This window comes from Sorex fumeus, unplaced genomic scaffold (genome assembly GCF_029834395.1).
Source record: "Sorex fumeus unplaced genomic scaffold, SorFum_2.1 ptg000048l, whole genome shotgun sequence".
Classification (NCBI taxonomy): domain Eukaryota; kingdom Metazoa; phylum Chordata; class Mammalia; order Eulipotyphla; family Soricidae; genus Sorex; species Sorex fumeus.
The window spans coordinates 12,989,630-13,005,230 of record NW_026606105.1 but is presented as its reverse complement, the minus strand read 5'-3'; the positions used below and the strand labels follow the sequence as shown (position 1 = coordinate 13,005,230).

General features: G+C 45.1%; 1 protein-coding gene across 1 annotated transcript in view; it reads left to right on the top strand.

The window, feature by feature from the left end:
• LRGUK (leucine rich repeats and guanylate kinase domain containing) overlaps nt 1-15,601 on the top strand; it is a 102,496-nt gene that overhangs the window by 80,351 nt on the left and 6,544 nt on the right. Inside the window, exons 13-16 of the mRNA XM_056123976.1 lie at nt 2,465-2,578; nt 7,363-7,564; nt 8,329-8,421; nt 9,891-9,893. Coding sequence (XP_055979951.1) covers nt 2,465-2,578; nt 7,363-7,564; nt 8,329-8,421; nt 9,891-9,893 — 412 coding nt within the window. The remainder of the gene's footprint in view (nt 1-2,464; nt 2,579-7,362; nt 7,565-8,328; nt 8,422-9,890; nt 9,894-15,601) is intronic.

Genomic DNA, 15,601 nt, shown 5'->3' with positions numbered 1-15,601 from the left:
CACCTATTTGTATGTACATATATATACAAATAGAAAAGAGTTCTCATTATTTACTCTAGAGAGCAAAGGAGGAATGAAGTTGAGGAAATAAAGTATTAAGGATATTTACTGTTGGGTTTTTAACTAGAAAACATAACTTTGATTATGGTTAAAATCACTGTCATTGTCACTGTCCTCCCGCTGTTCATCGATTTGCTTGAGCGGGCCCAGTAGCGTCTCCATCGTGAGACTTTGTTGTTACTGTGTTTGGCATATCGAATATGTCACAGGGAGCTTGCCAGGCTTTGCCGAGAGATATTCTTGGTAGCTTGCCAGGCTCTCCAAGAGGGGCGGAGGAATCAAACTCAGGTCAGCCATGTTAGCTGCGTGCAATGCAAACGCCCAACCCACTGTGCTATTGCTCCAGCCCAATGGTTAAAATCATAAGTTCAAAAGAGTCTGAGCTTTCTTCATTACCACAGCAGCCACATCCTCCAGAGACACACTCTACCCTCAAGAGACACCCTGGCCCCTTGAATATCTGGGTCCCCCAACCCCTGGCAGCTCACCATCCCCTCAAGATCTCCAGAATAACACAGCTGTTAGAAAAGATGGAGTCATGAAATTTACATACACGTGGTTCTACATGGAAAACATCATGCTAAGTGAAATGAGCCAGAAAGAGAGGGACAGACATAGAAGACAGCACTCATCTGAGGAATATAAAGTAACAGAATGGGAGTCGAACATCCAAGAATAGTTGGGATAAGTACCAGGAGGTCTGCTCCACGGTTTGGAAGCTGGCAGTACATGCTGGGGGGAAAGGCAGCTCAGATAGAGAAAGGAACACCAAGTAAGGGATGTTTGGAGGACTCGCTCGGGATGCGAGATGTGTGCAGAAAGTAGACTATAAACTGAACATGATGGCCACTCAATACCTCTATTTCAAACTACAAGACCCTAAAGGAAAAAGTGAGCAAAAGGGAATGCCCTGCCACAGAGGTGGAGTGGGGTGGGGGCTACTGAAATCATTGGTGGTGGAGAATGGGCACTGATTGAGGGATGGGTACTCGATCATTGTATAACTGAAACCCAAGCATGAAAGTTTGTAAGTCTACAACTGTACCTCATGGTGTTTTACTAATAAAAAAATAAATAAAAATAAAAAAAGATCTCCAGAATACCTGGGATCAGAAGGTCCCAACTGGACCACTAGTCTCCTCCATGCTGCTGTTCTGCAGGATACTACTGTCATTTCATGATGCTTCCTTGGGAGTCAACACTCTTCTTTCAAAGTCATGTCAATGGGGAGAGAAGCATCAGTGTTGCATTTTTTTTCTTTATTGTACTTTTACAATAAATTTATTTGAGTATTTTGGCATACTCAGTGATGCTCAGGGGGTTCTCCTGGCTCTGCACTCAGGAATTACTCCTGGCACTGCTTAGGGAACCATATGGTATACCAAGGATCAAAACTGGGTCTGCTGCGTGCAAGGAAAATACCCTACCCGCTGTACTATCGGGCCCAGCATTGCCAATTTTGATTACTATTGCCACCAGTCTCTCAGTTTAGATTAGAACCTGGTGGTTTAGTATCATGTAATTTTGTGCCTCCCCAACCCCCCCCAAAAATTCATAATTTTGAAAGATATGTTTTTGCCTGTGTTATCTATTTACATGTTTGATTGTTGGCTAACCAGAATGTAGCCCACATTGCCTAACCAAAGTGTAAATGTTTCTATGTCTCAGGGGTCAGCACTCCCACTCCATGCCCATGCCCAAGTGTCACTAGCCCTGTACCGCTTTTCATTGTTTTTCACTTTGCATTGTTTCATGTTTTTCCAGGGAGTAGAGGTTTCGGCAGAACAGGGATCTCCAAATGCAGAACGAAGTATCCATACTTCCCAATAACTGGAGTCTGCAATTCTATTGAATTGCATTTGGGACAATTTGGGGTGACAGCGGCATTTGTGAGACAGATCAGCCCTTTCTCTGGGTCTGTTTTCATGGCCGAGTCACCTACTGCCAAATCCTCAGGGTGTCCCTGTCATGCACGGCCCCAGGGCTTATCTGAGAATCAAGACTTTGGAGACTGGAAGTTTTTTCTGGACTACTGGGTAGCTGGCAGGTCTGAGGTGGCTTGAGGCAAAGGGCCAGCCATTCATTTTGCTCTCTGGATAATGAAAGTTTATGGTGTAGTTTTGGCATGGGTAAGCAAATAAAACAGTCCATTCTGCTAGAAGCTTCAGTGCCTTCTTGCAGAGCCTTTGTCAGCAGCTTATCTCTGGAAATCTACTGTGAGTCAGCTGAGAATTTTTACTAACTCCCTCTGTCACAGTTAGATGTTACTTCATAAACCCAACCGTCATTCTCATATAATTGCTAATATTTGTGTCTATTGGGATGGTATAGAAGTAAGGTTTCCAATAAGTTCTATCATCGTAGCAACTGTTATTTGAAAATCTTTGTGCTTCTCAAATTTCAGGGGAAATTCATTCTAACATTTAATTATGGGAACCACAATTATGGATTAAATAGGGACACAGTAGAAGGCATCGCAAGAGACGGCTTGGCAAGCTGTATCCATATGGAAATAGAGGTAAGTGTTTTTGATTCAATTATTTAATTTCTAATGTGCATGAATGTGTGTGTGTGGTGGAGTTGAAGGGGAGGGGGTGCTGACCTGAGGCTCCTACGGATAGTAGCACATTTCTTGGTCCTAAGGGGACATAGGGAAGTGTGAGATTTCAAGTTTATACTCAATATGCATTAGGCAAGATTCCTGAAAATTATTTTTTTTAATTTATTTATTGAATCACTGTGGGAAAGGTTACAAAGCTTTCAGGTTTATGTCTCAGTCATGCAAATATCAAACACATTTCCCTTTACCAATACTTATTTTTTACCATGAAGAGACTATAAAATCCAGATCCCGGAACCGCGCGGCCGCAAATGCGGCCGCGCGACATCTTAACAGAACTTTTTTTTAAGACATCTTATTGTCTTATTTCTACTTTGGACAAACTTGCAGGCTATCGAATGTAGCCTGCCCACAGGGCAGAGTCTGGCAAACTCCCCGTGGCGTACCAAATATGCCAAATACCAGTAACAATGATGGGTCTCATTCTCCTAAAGAGCCTTGAATATAATCTCAGGGCTAGGATGAAAGAGACGTTACTGGGGCCTGCTCGAGACAATCGACGAATAACAGGATGATGAAATGAAAATGAAAAATGAAGAACCCCAATAAAACCCCACCCCCCACCACTCCCCGTCCCTGTGAGGCAGATGAATTCTAGTTAACACTCTATCTGCTTTGATTAGATTCATTGTTTCAATAAAAGATTCACCACTATTATTTAGAGTTTACCCCCCCCCAAATCAGACATGCTGAAAAAGCATTGTGAAGTGATTTGCTTTCTACAGCTGGGTTCAAGAATTAAATGTTGGTTTTGGATTTCTGCTATTTTACCTATTGACCCTGGAAGTATTTCTACTGAAAGTCAGATAGTTAAGAAATTGGTTTCTGTGTTCTGGAGTCGTGGCCGTGCTGGAGAGCTGCTCGCGGGGGGCAACCGGTGGCCTCGGTAGGGCGTGAAGGGCGGAGCGAAACGCCCCCCTTCCCATGAGGTTTTAGTCGCCCCCACACTCCCGGCTCATACCTGCTGTCCACAAGGCTCCCATGTGGCCGCCATCTTTCTTTCCAGAGAGGAGAGGGCGAATGGGGCAACACCCTTTCCCCTCCGGCAGACTTGATGGGCTGGATCAACGCATAGTCCGTTCACTTTTCTGCTCCAAGCTGCTGGGTTCTGCATTAAGTCCTTGTGCTTCTGGGGCCATGGCCGTGCTGGAGAGCCGCTCACGGGGGGCGACTGGTGACCTCGGTAGGGCGTGAAGGACGGACCGGAACACCCCCCGACCCATGAGGTTTTAGTCGCCCCCACTCCCCCGGCTCATACCTGCTGTCCACAAGGCTCCCATGTGGCCGCCATCTTTCTTTCCAGAGGGACGAGGGCGGAAGGGAGCAACACCCTTTCCCCTCTGGGCAGAAATGATTGCCTGGATTAACGCATAGTCCTTTCACTTTTCTGCTCCAAGCTGCTGGGTTCTGCATTAGGTCATTGTGCTTCTGGGGCTGTGGCCGTGCTGGAGAGCCGCTCGTGGGGGCAACTGGTGGCCTCGGTAGGGCGTGAAGGGCGGACCGAAACGCCCCCCTTCCCATGAGGTTTTAGTCGCCCCCACACTCCCGGCTCATACCTGCTGTCCACAAGGCTCCCATGTGGCCGCCATCTTTCTTTCCAGAGAGGAGAGGGCGAATGGGGCAACACCCTTTCCCCTCCGGCAGACTTGATGGCCTGGATCAATGCATAGTCCGTTCACTTTTCTGCTCCAAGCTGCTGGGTTCTGCATTAAGTCCTTGTGCTTCTGGGGCCGTGGCCGTGCTGGAGAGCCGCTCGTGGGGGGCAACTGGTGACCTCGGTAGGGCGTGAAGGACGGACCGGAACGCCCCCCTTCCCATGAGGTTTTAGTTGCCCCCACACCCCCGGCTCATACCTGCTGTCCACAAGGCTCCCATGTGGCCGCCATCTTTCTTTCCAGAGGGACGAGGGCGGAAGGGAGCAACACCCTTTCCCCTCTGGGCAGAAATGATTGCCTGGATCAATGCATAGTCCGTTCACTTTTCTGCTCCAAGCTGCTGGGTTCTGCATTAAGTCCTTGTGCTTCTGGGGCCGTGGCTGTGCTGGAGAGCCGCTCGTGGGGGGTGACTGGTGACCTCGGTAGGGCGTGAAGGACGGACTGGAACGCCCTCCTTCCCATGAGGTTTTAGTCGCCCCCACACCCCCGGCTCATACCTGCTGTCCACAAGGCTCCCATGTGGCCGCCATCTTTCTTTCCAGAGGGAGGAGGGCGGAAGGGAGCAACACCCTAGGAGGGGAAGAAATTTTGCTTTGTATTCTAGCATTCATTTTGGGGGGCCAGGGGATTTTTTTTTGGTCACATCCAGTGATGCTCAGGGGTTAGGGTTACTCCTGGTTCTGCACTCAGGAATCACTCCTGGTGGTGCATTGGGGACCATGTGGGATGCTGGGGATTGAACACACGTCTGCTGTGTGCAAAGCAAATGCCCTTCTCACTGTACTATCACTCTGGCCCTATTCTAGCATTCTTTAACATTTATGTTACTGGTTTTTTTTTTTTTTGCTCGGGGGACCATATGGGATGCTGGGAATCAAACCCGGGTCAGCCGGGTGCAAGGCAAACACCCTACCCGCTGTACTATCATGGCCACGCGGTTTTGAGAAAAAGTCCTCGTTCCCGCATACTCGAGCTGTGTTTGTAGATGCTTCTGGTCACCGGGGTTCCATCTGGGGGAGGCGGGATGCGGCGCCTACTCCATCTGGAACTTGCCGGTGATCTCGGCTCTTTTTGGAACCTGTTTTTTCTTTTTTTTTTTCCTCCGGGATCCCGCACCCTCCATGTGTTCCTTCTCTTATGCTGAACGCTTCAAAGATGGCGCTGGGGGGCGGGCTGTGGGCGTGACTTCCGGAATCAGAGGTTACCTGGGAGGTGTAGTCCGGCAGATTTGAGAAAAAGTCCTCGTTCCCGCATACTCGAGCTGTGTTTGTAGAGGCTTCTGGTCACCGGGGTTCCATCTGGGGGAGGCGGGATGCGGCGCCTACTCCATCTGGAACTTGCCGGTGATCTCGGCTCTTTTTGGAACCTGTTTTTTCTTTTTTTTTTTTTCCTCCGGGATCCCCAAGATTCCTGAAAATTATTAAGGTAGGATTTAGATGACCAGAAATACTCTGAGTACATAGTTGCCACCCTGGATTTGTTGTTTAAGTTACTCCCTCACTAGGTGATCAGGTATGGGTACAAGTCATGGTCTTTGGCTTTTACAGGGAAGGGAGTCACCTCTTGGAACAGGACTCCACTGCTCTTTGCTCTTTTTTCTCCACCAGAGATGTGTGGGCTGGACTCTGTTGGCCCTCTGCTTGCTCACGGGTTATACTATGTTCATGCATCAGGCAGTTTAGACTTGCAGAGTCCAGGAGTTTTTTCTTCTCTCTTCCCCAATATCCTGTTTCCCCGCCCCCCACCACCAACTTTCACCTGCCCAAACAGAGTGATCTGTAATTAGAATCTCTAGAAGGCTTTTCAAAATTAAGATATAAAAGCATAAAACCAAAGAAGATAGTACAGTAGGTTAAAGCGCTTGTCTTGCAGATGACCAACCTGAACACAGGACCAGACAAAGTCCTGAGCAAAGGTGAATGTGGTCCTAAAACAAACAAACAAAAAACACAAGCATAAACATACACTCTGTGGTTTGATTATATATATATCACTATATATATATATATATATATATATATATATATATATATATATCGCTCCAGCTGGAGTGATAGCACAATGAGTAGGGCGTTTTCCTTGCACGTGACTGACCCAGGTTCAAATCCTCTGTCCCTCTTGGAGAGCCCGGCAAGCTACTGAGAGTATCCTGCCTGCACGGCAGAGCCTGGCAATCTCCCCATGACATATTCAATATGCCAAAAACAGTAACGAGTCTCACAATGGAGACGTTACTGGTACCTGCTTAAACAAATCGATGAACAATGGGAGGACAGTGCTACAGTGCTATATATACATATATATGTCTATATATATAGACATATATATATGTCTGTAGAAAATACTTGAAATGTTCCAAGACAGTTGAGTTTTATAATCGCCTTATCTGAGCAATATAGCCTTTGCAGTCATACTGAGCTGAGGCACACTGTGATGCATGTGGTGCTCTCCAGAAGTAGTTCTTCCTGCTGAGGTACTGGCATGACTTTTCTGTTGTGTGTTCCCTGAGCGATGCTCTCTTTGTTGGGTTTCCCATACACACACATGGTTGAGGTGTCACCAGAAGTCAAGGCTTACTCCCAGTTCTAGACTCAGGCATCATTCCTGGTGGGCTCAGGGGACTTTGTGGGTTGCTGGGGATTGAATCCAGACTGTTCTTATTCAAGCAAGTGTCTTAGTCACTGTACTATTGCCCTGGCCCCCATGTGACCATAGGTGCTTAAATCCAGGTGCTATCCCTCTAGATCCCAAAATTATTTTTTAGTACCAAAATACATACTGCTGTGGGCATGCCTACTTATATGTAGTAAACTTTTTAAACTATTTTTTATAACAGGGAAATAGAAGATTACCGGGTACAATTTTGTTATAACAGTTAATATTTGATAAAGAATTTTGAGATATTGATAGGAAAATAGCTAATTAGATAAGTTCTTTGATACAGCTTTATTATGTTTAAGTAGTCACATGTCTTCAAATGATGTCTACATTTTGTGTCTATTTCTAATGTTTTCTTTTGATGCATAGGGTGTAAGAAGTTTGAAATGCTCCTATTTCGAGCCTCGTTATATTCTGGTGGTACCCATGAACAAGACAAAATATGAGGGATACTTGAGGAGAAAGGGATTATTCAGTCGTACAGAGATTGAATTTGCTGTCTCCAGAGTGGACCTTTATATTAAAATTAATCAGACGTTACCAGGATATTTTGATGCCGTGATCAATGCAGGTAACTTTTGTCCTTGAAGTATAGGTTTGCTGGGAGGAAATCCAAGCATCTTCTCAATGTTGGCAAAACATGGTTTCTTCTGGTTGTTAGATTGTGGGCCCTCGTTCCTTGCTGACTATGTACTGAGGGCTACCCTGTGTTCTCACACCTTCCTCCAGTCTTATCCACGTACCCCACCCTCCAACTTTTGAGCCAGTAGTAGCACAACTCCTTCTCAGAGCCTAATCCAGTGACTTCCTCTCTGGCTACCAGAAAATCTTCATTGCAAGACTCATGTGATTAACTAGACCCCTTTTGATTAGCCGAAATTCAACTGGGAAGTATCCTGAGGTTCATCTGCAAAACACCCTTTTACTGTATCATCATTACAAGAGGCTATTAGTTCTCTAGCTCTCCCCTTTCAGAGATTCTGCCCAACTTTAAAGGAGGCAGCGATGTTATAAGAAAGTGTTCTGGGGACTCTGAAACCTGCCAACCACAATATTCTTAAATGTACTGAAAAGTCATGACTAGATCAGAGAGATTGTACAGAAGGTAGGGCACTTGCCTTGCATATGGCCTATCCAGGTTCAATCCCCAGCACCACATAGGGTCACTTGAGCACTGCCAGGAGTAATCCTTATGCACAGCCAGGTATGGCTCAATCAATACTTTGTTCCCGCCCCCCAAAAAAAGAATCATGAATACCAGTACCACTTATCAACTTGCCCTGTTTGAATGGAAATCTTTTACTTGAAAACACACACTCTCTGCCTTCACTGTAGATGATCTGGACATCGCCTACCAAAACCTGAGTCGGCTTATCAGAGAATACCTGGGATTGTCTGAGCACTCTGCTATGACTTTGGCTCCAACAGGTAATTTGCTATACCTTTTGCACCATCATATTTATTTCTCTGATGGTAAGGAAAACAAATTGTGCATAGTTGTTGTTAGGCACTCCCTCACTCACCCTAAATCAGGCTAACTCTGCCACTGACTCTCTAATCCCCATGTGTCCTTGGAGACTGTTGGTCCCCACAAAGGAACTGACTCAGCCCTCTGGAGCAGAACTGCTGCCGTCTCTGTGACCTTAAGGGAATTTGGAGACTTCCCTTTAGGGACATGCTGAGCAGAACCCTGGAGGTTCAGGGTAGCGAAAGGTCAGCCTTGTGATTCGGAACTCAGGATTCACAATACTGCGCCCCCAGAGAGGGCCAGGATAGTGTTCTGCCTGGAAGGTTTGTATTTCATGTTGTTTCAGCCTAAATAACTTCCCCCTCTTCTTTGCACTGGCCCTGCCTTCAGAACATTGCCTGCGGTACGCAGTGGGCAAAGCCTGGTCAGACTCTGGCCACCTGGTCCTGCTGTTCCTGTGGCAGGGCTGGCTGCCTCTCTAATCCGAGTTGCAGCTTTCCAGTCTGTTATGTGGAATTCGTGTTCCCCACCTGCCTCAGGGCCCAGGGAATAGCAGAGGATGTGGGAGGCATGCACACTTCAAAGCCTGAGAACATGAGAGCCCTCTCTCAGAATTTGGGGACATAAGTGTTTTGAGATATCTCTAAAAGTATCCCTCCCCCCACCCCATCTACTTCACATGAAGGAGAATGGCTACTCTAGAAGAAGTGTGGCAGGGGTGCAAGAAAGTTGGGTATATGAAGTGGTAAATAGAGCTATAATAGAAAGCAATAATGGTGACTCCTCAAAAACTAAAAATAGGGGGAATGGATCAATAATACAGCAGATAGGGCACTTGCCTTGCACACTGATGACCCTGGTTCAAACCCCAGCATCCCCTATGTCCCCTGAGCCTGCCATGTGTGATCCCTGAGCACAGAGCCATGTGTCAGCCCTTGAGCTCTGCTGGGTGTGGCCCAAAAGCCAAGAAAAAAAAATAATTGTCCTAGAGAGAGAGAAAGTATAATGGGTAAGGCCCTTGTCTTGCATGCAGTCAACCTGGGTTCTATCCCTGGCCCCATATTTGATCACCTGAGCACCACCAGGAATGATCCCTGAGCACAGAACCAATAGTCCTGAGAACAACTGGCTGTGGCCTAGAGACAGAAAAATAAATGGAATTACTGTACAATACAGCAATTCTACTTTTGGACATATATTCTAAAGAACAGAAAGCAAGTATGGGTTTTTTTAAATTGGGTTTGGTTTGGTTTGGTTTGGTTTGGTTTGGGGGCCACAGCCAGCTATGCTTAGAGCTTACTCCTAGCTCTATGCCTCAGAAATCACTCCTAGAGGGCTCAAGGAACTTGAACTGGGGATTGAACTCAGGTCAACTGTGTGCAAGGCAAGCGCCCCTACTTACTCTACTAATGCTCCAGTTTCCAGAAAGCAGGTATTTTTACACACACACACACACACACACACACACACACACACACACACACACATCCATAGCAGTTATAATGAGGCCATATACTGACCATGGGACTTGAGACGCTATCAGTCTGAGGAAGAAAGGAACTTGACATAGGCCCCTTCTTCACTGGCAAAACCTTTAGGACAGTCTGCTGTGATTGAGCTGATCACACAAAAACCTCACAAAGTGAATAGGATTCCAATGCAAGAGCTGGGGAGCATTGTCAAAGCCTAGGAGAAGAGAGTCGAAATTTGGCCAGTGGCGTAGAGGAGAGTGGAATGAGGGGTTAGTGCTTAACAGATACAGAGTTTCGGTTTTCCAGAAGAAAGAGCATCCTGAAAGGGGCTGGTGGTGATGGTCATCCACAGTGGAAATCAAACTCTCCTCTTTATACCATGACTATGGTGCATTTTATGTGATGTGTGTTGATCTCCCTAAAAAAGAAGGTGAGTTCCCCTCTCCCACCCCATTGTAGACCAGACCATATTCGCCTGTGTGTCCCTCTCTTCCAGATATGATGTCTCTTTAGCCCAAAGAGGATTTTCTTGCTCCTCTGCACACCAGCCATGCTGGGGACTGAACTCTTCAATATTTTCAAAAATGAAAATATTGAATAATAAAGATGCTCAGGCTCAGAGCTGGAAGGTAGAAAACTTTATTGGAATGTAGAAGAGAGGGAAAAAGGAGCTCCCCATTAGTATAGGACTAAGTTAAAACTAAGAGTTTTGTGTAGGCCATTTTAAAGGGCCTTTGCCTCAATCAACTAGTATCACAGAGATTGTGGGGAATCTAAAGGGTGGTCGGGCTGGTTTGTCTTTCTGGTCACCTGCCTTGGGTATTGTCCATTATCTTAGTCTCCCTATATGCCTATGCTCTGGGGGCAGACTTTTATGATGGACAATTGTTAACTCCCTGTTTATCAGAAAAAGCCCAGCAATTTGCAGGGAGTCAAAAATGTAGGATGGGGACTGGAGCGATAGCACAGCGGGTAGGGCGTTTGCCTTGCATGCAGCCAACATGGCCAACACAGGTTCGATTCCCAGCATCCCATATGGTCCTCCGAGCACCGCCAGGAGCAATTCCTGAGTGCATGAGCCAGGAGTAACCCCTGAGCATCGCCGGGTGTGACCCAAAAAGCAAAAAAAAAAAAATGTAGGATGGGCCAGCCCAAAGCAGGACTGCTCACAGCAGCTGGCAAGGGTAAACTGAAGCTTCCTCTTTCATTACCAGAGTCCAGATGAATTGTGCTCTGTTGCAGTTTGCCATGCTTGCTGTTTAGAGTTTTGAGGTCAAGTGTGAAACTGCTCACAATCAACAAAATATAAGGTTGGAGGGTGCCCTGCTACTTCCATGTCATAGGAGATATGGCCCAGATAGTTCCTGAAGGCGGTAGTGGGGGACTGTGCTTGGCCTCGAAGGAAGGCCATCCCCTGGGGACTGCGCGGGTGTCCTTCCCCAGCCCTGCTTGGCAGCAGACCTCTGTTCTTTCGAAAGCCATGGTGGAAGTATCGCGCTGTGAACCTAATGAGGCCTCTGTAGCCTGTTGGAAGTTTCTCTTGAGGAAAACCGAAATCTTTGCTAACCCAGCAACCTCTGCTCTTTAATTTGGTCTCCCGGGGTGGCCCTCTCTCAGTGGGACTGTCCCCTACGTTAGAACACCCTGCTCGGGTCCCTGAGCCAGGCCCATGTCCCATTGTAAATTAATAAGTTGGCGTTCTGGTTTTTAAATCAGCCCCTCGTGGGTTTGGATAAACACGAGTCAGTCCCCCGAGCCCGGCCACTTCTAACTGTGAGCAGCACCCGGGGCCCTGTGGAACGGAGGGGCTGCAGCAGACAACGTGGGCCCAGCTCTCTGGCGCCGTCTTTGCCTACTCCTAGACCAGCAGGAAAACAGCTATCGGGTGCAGTTTTGATTCCACAAAATTAATAGACCATGTAATACACTCACAGGGAAAGAGACTCCCATTTTAAAGGGTCTAATAAAACTTCTTTTATTTGGACTAATTAGCTTCGGCCTTCTGATTCCACGATAGGATTGAATTATTGTACTATTTGTGAAAATGTTTGTTATCACTCTCAGATGTGTTTAATAGCTGAAACAGGGCTGTCCCCTTATTGACTAATAGAATTCCAGCATATAAAAGTAGATGGGAGGCAGGTTTATAATTAATATGCCAAATCATCAGCCTCCATATATCCCTGTTTTTTTTGTTTTGTTTTGTTTAGTTTTCTGGCAGGCTTAGTGTTTTGGAAAATAATGCAGTTACACTGCTAATCTGGGGAGAGCATTTTTTTGTCAGTAGGTGGCTTAAGGATAAACTTGCACAGAGAGTGACCTCATCAAGACCTTTATTCAAGTGAGAATTTAATAATGCAAATTGACACAGTCATTGCCAAACTTTCACAGTGTTTCTGGAGGCCCAGGAAGTACACCAGGGGCCTCTGGGAGTTTTAGGGCTGTTGATTGGGTGCCAAGGAGTTTGAGCTATTGACTACAGAGCAGATAGGGCAACCAAAGTTGCCCCAACTTAAACATATTAGCTTGGCTCAGACACTTTGAAAGCCCTGAGTTTATACAAATATAAAACTTTTGCAGACCCGGGGCCCTCTCCACTTAAATTGTTGCAAGAAGGACGAAAATGAACTTGGCACAAGTTCTCCCATTCAATGAGCTGACAGTGGCCAAAGTCCAGGCACCCCAAACAATAAGCACAGACTCACCATTTAGTTACAGGCCTCTGGGAAATGCCCTAGCATGAAACCCCCAAACTTCTGACATTCCCCAAATGAAACTTCCTCAGAGAAGACAACAAAAGATGGTCCCCAAACTAGACTGCACAGAAATTCCCTCTTTGGAGTCTCAGCGGGTTCCCTCCCACCAGTGTGTCTTTGACTTGTCTTTGCTCTTGCCTAAATGTCTCACCAAAGGCTGAGTTCTTTGACCAGTGCTGCACTCGTGCCCCTCATGGTGCAGACCTGAGGTACTTCCTCTTCAGTCACCCCACAACAAATGCCATCCCTCCAGATATGGGGTCTAGGGCCCCTGCAAGTTGCCTCGCACTTCTTTGCTTCCATTCTGAGCTGGCTGACTCCAAATGCCTAATTTTAACTTTCATTGTTTAGGTAGACTTATGGAAATACTTACATTAGTTATATGTGAAATGTTTCTCAAGAAACACAAATAAAGTTTCATTATTCAACATAGCACAGTGGATGTGTGTGTGTGTGTGTGTGTGTGTGTGTGTGTGTTGGAGTTATCAAAGGGAAGAAAGGGAAATTAAAAGCAGTTAAAGATTCTATATAAAGACAGGTTTGTTTGGGCCATTAGAAAACTCAAAAGAAAATGGGAAGCGTCAGTTTCATGCTTTATTTTGCTTATCTCCATCTCAAAGGCACTTATTTATATATTTAAAACTGTTGCAGCAGTAGTACACCATTATGTAAGTTTCTGCTGTGCATCATTACAAATTGACACCTATATATACTTTGAAGTTCACCACAGAAAGCCCAGTTTTTTGTGTCACCATAAAATTGACTCATTTTTACCCAATTTACTTGCTCCCCCCAACCTTTGATTTGAACTTAAAGTCCAAGATTTTTTTGGTTTTGTTTAATTCAGTTAATATACTGCATAGAATGTTGATTTTTCTCTGTTTTGCTTGCTTCACTTACCATGACATCCTCTAGGTCCATCCAGGTATTGCTGATGGCAGGTTTTGTCTTTCATGAATGGAGAGTTCTGCTGAGTAGTATTCCATTGCGTATAAATACCACATCTTTTTCCAGTCATCTGCTGATGAGCAATTAAGTTGTTTCCTTATCTTGGATCTTGTAAATAGTGTTACATTATACATGGATGTGCATCTATCTTTTTGAATTTGTGTCTCTTTCAGGTGAATGCCCAGAAGTATAACTGGATACTGGATTGTATGGCATTTCCATTTCTAGACTTTTGAGGGCTCTCCATACTTCTTCCCATAAGGCTCAACCAGTCTCCATTCCCACTTCCTCTTCAGTTACCTGTTTCTTGTCTCTTGCTTAATACTTGTTGTCACAGGTACGAGGCAATGGGTAGATTTTTGTTGGGTTAGTGTGCATTTTCCTGATACAGCTGATGAATACCTTTTCATTGGCCATTGATATGTCTTTGGAGAACACTTTTTTCAGATCATTTTTTCCTATCAAGTTTTTGTTGTTGAGTTTAACTGGTCTTTTTTTGGGGTGGGGGGGAAGAGTATTTTGACTATGGACTCTTTTCCAGATCTAGGATTGCTTTTTAAAATATTGCTTCAAGAGCCTTTTGGTTTGTTTTGATTTTAGTTTGATTTTGTATTTCACTCATCATTGGAGTTTGTTCCAGGGACATCTCCAGATCAATGTCAAGGAGCAGATTACCTGTATTTTCTTCTCTGGATTTCATGGTTTCAAGTCTTACTATTCAAGTTTTTAATCCATTTAAAGTTAATTTGTGCATATGGTATTGTGTGGTTGTCTAGATCACTCTTTTGGCTATCCAGGTCATCATCCCAGGACCATTTATTGAATAGACTCTTCTGGCTCCATTTATATAAATCACCTTTCCATACATGTACAGATTAAGTTTGTCACTCCCAGTTCTCTTTATTTTCCCTTTATAATTTTTGCTTTATAATGATGAAAACTAGCTTTGCAGAGTACTCTTGGATAATAGAGTTTTTTTTAAATCTTTGACTGTTTTGAGCATGTTTTCCAGTGTCCAAGAAGTCTGATGTGGTCCTCTGTAACTTACCTTTTCCCCTGACTTCCCTCAATATTCTTTCTTGGACTCTCAATAGTTTTAGTATGAGTGCCTTGGTGCAGATCTCTGCATTAAGATGACTAGTTGTTGAAAAGACATAAATATGTGTTTTCTTCCTCTCAAACCTAGCTCTCTACTATCTCCTAACTCTTCTTCAATTTATTTAAATAAACCGTCAGTTCCCTTCTCCTTTTTCTTGTTCTCAGGGTTACCTATAACCTTATAAATATGGTAGGGTAGCCCCCACAGTGTTCATTCAAGTTTTCCATATCTTATTTTTTCTTTCCTCTTGCTTCTGAATCATTTTTAAGATTTTATTGGAGGGCAGGAGCACACCCAGTGATGATCAGGGTTTACTCCTGCTTTGGGCTCAGGGATCACTCCTGGCGGGTTCTAGGGACCATATGGGATGGGGGGGGGGTCTATTTTGATTATGGACTCCTTAGTCAAATCCTCCTGGATTGAACCTGGGTTGGCTGAGTACAAGGTAAATGCTCTCCCTGCTGTACTATCCCTTCAGCCCTCTCACTTTTTGGTTTATACCTTCAAGTTTATTGCCCCTGTCATAACTATTTCCATAGCGTTCAGCAGCATTTCTTATTTTCCTCCCTGTAAGAGGGGGAAGGGGAGAATGTTGATCCATACCTAACAATTGTTCAGGAACTATTCCAGGCTCTTTTGTCAGGTATAACGTCTGATAATGTTCAGGAGACCATAAGTGATGTCGGGTATTCAGACTACATGAAAGACAAGAGCCTTCGCCCCTGAACTATTTCTATGGCTTGTCACTGCAGTACAGGCATTGTTTTATTGATTCTTTCACCTCCTGAATCTGTTCGTTTCTTATTGAAAGCCTCAACCTTTACCTTCAGCTCATTGACTTTTATTCCTGAACTCACTGTGTTGC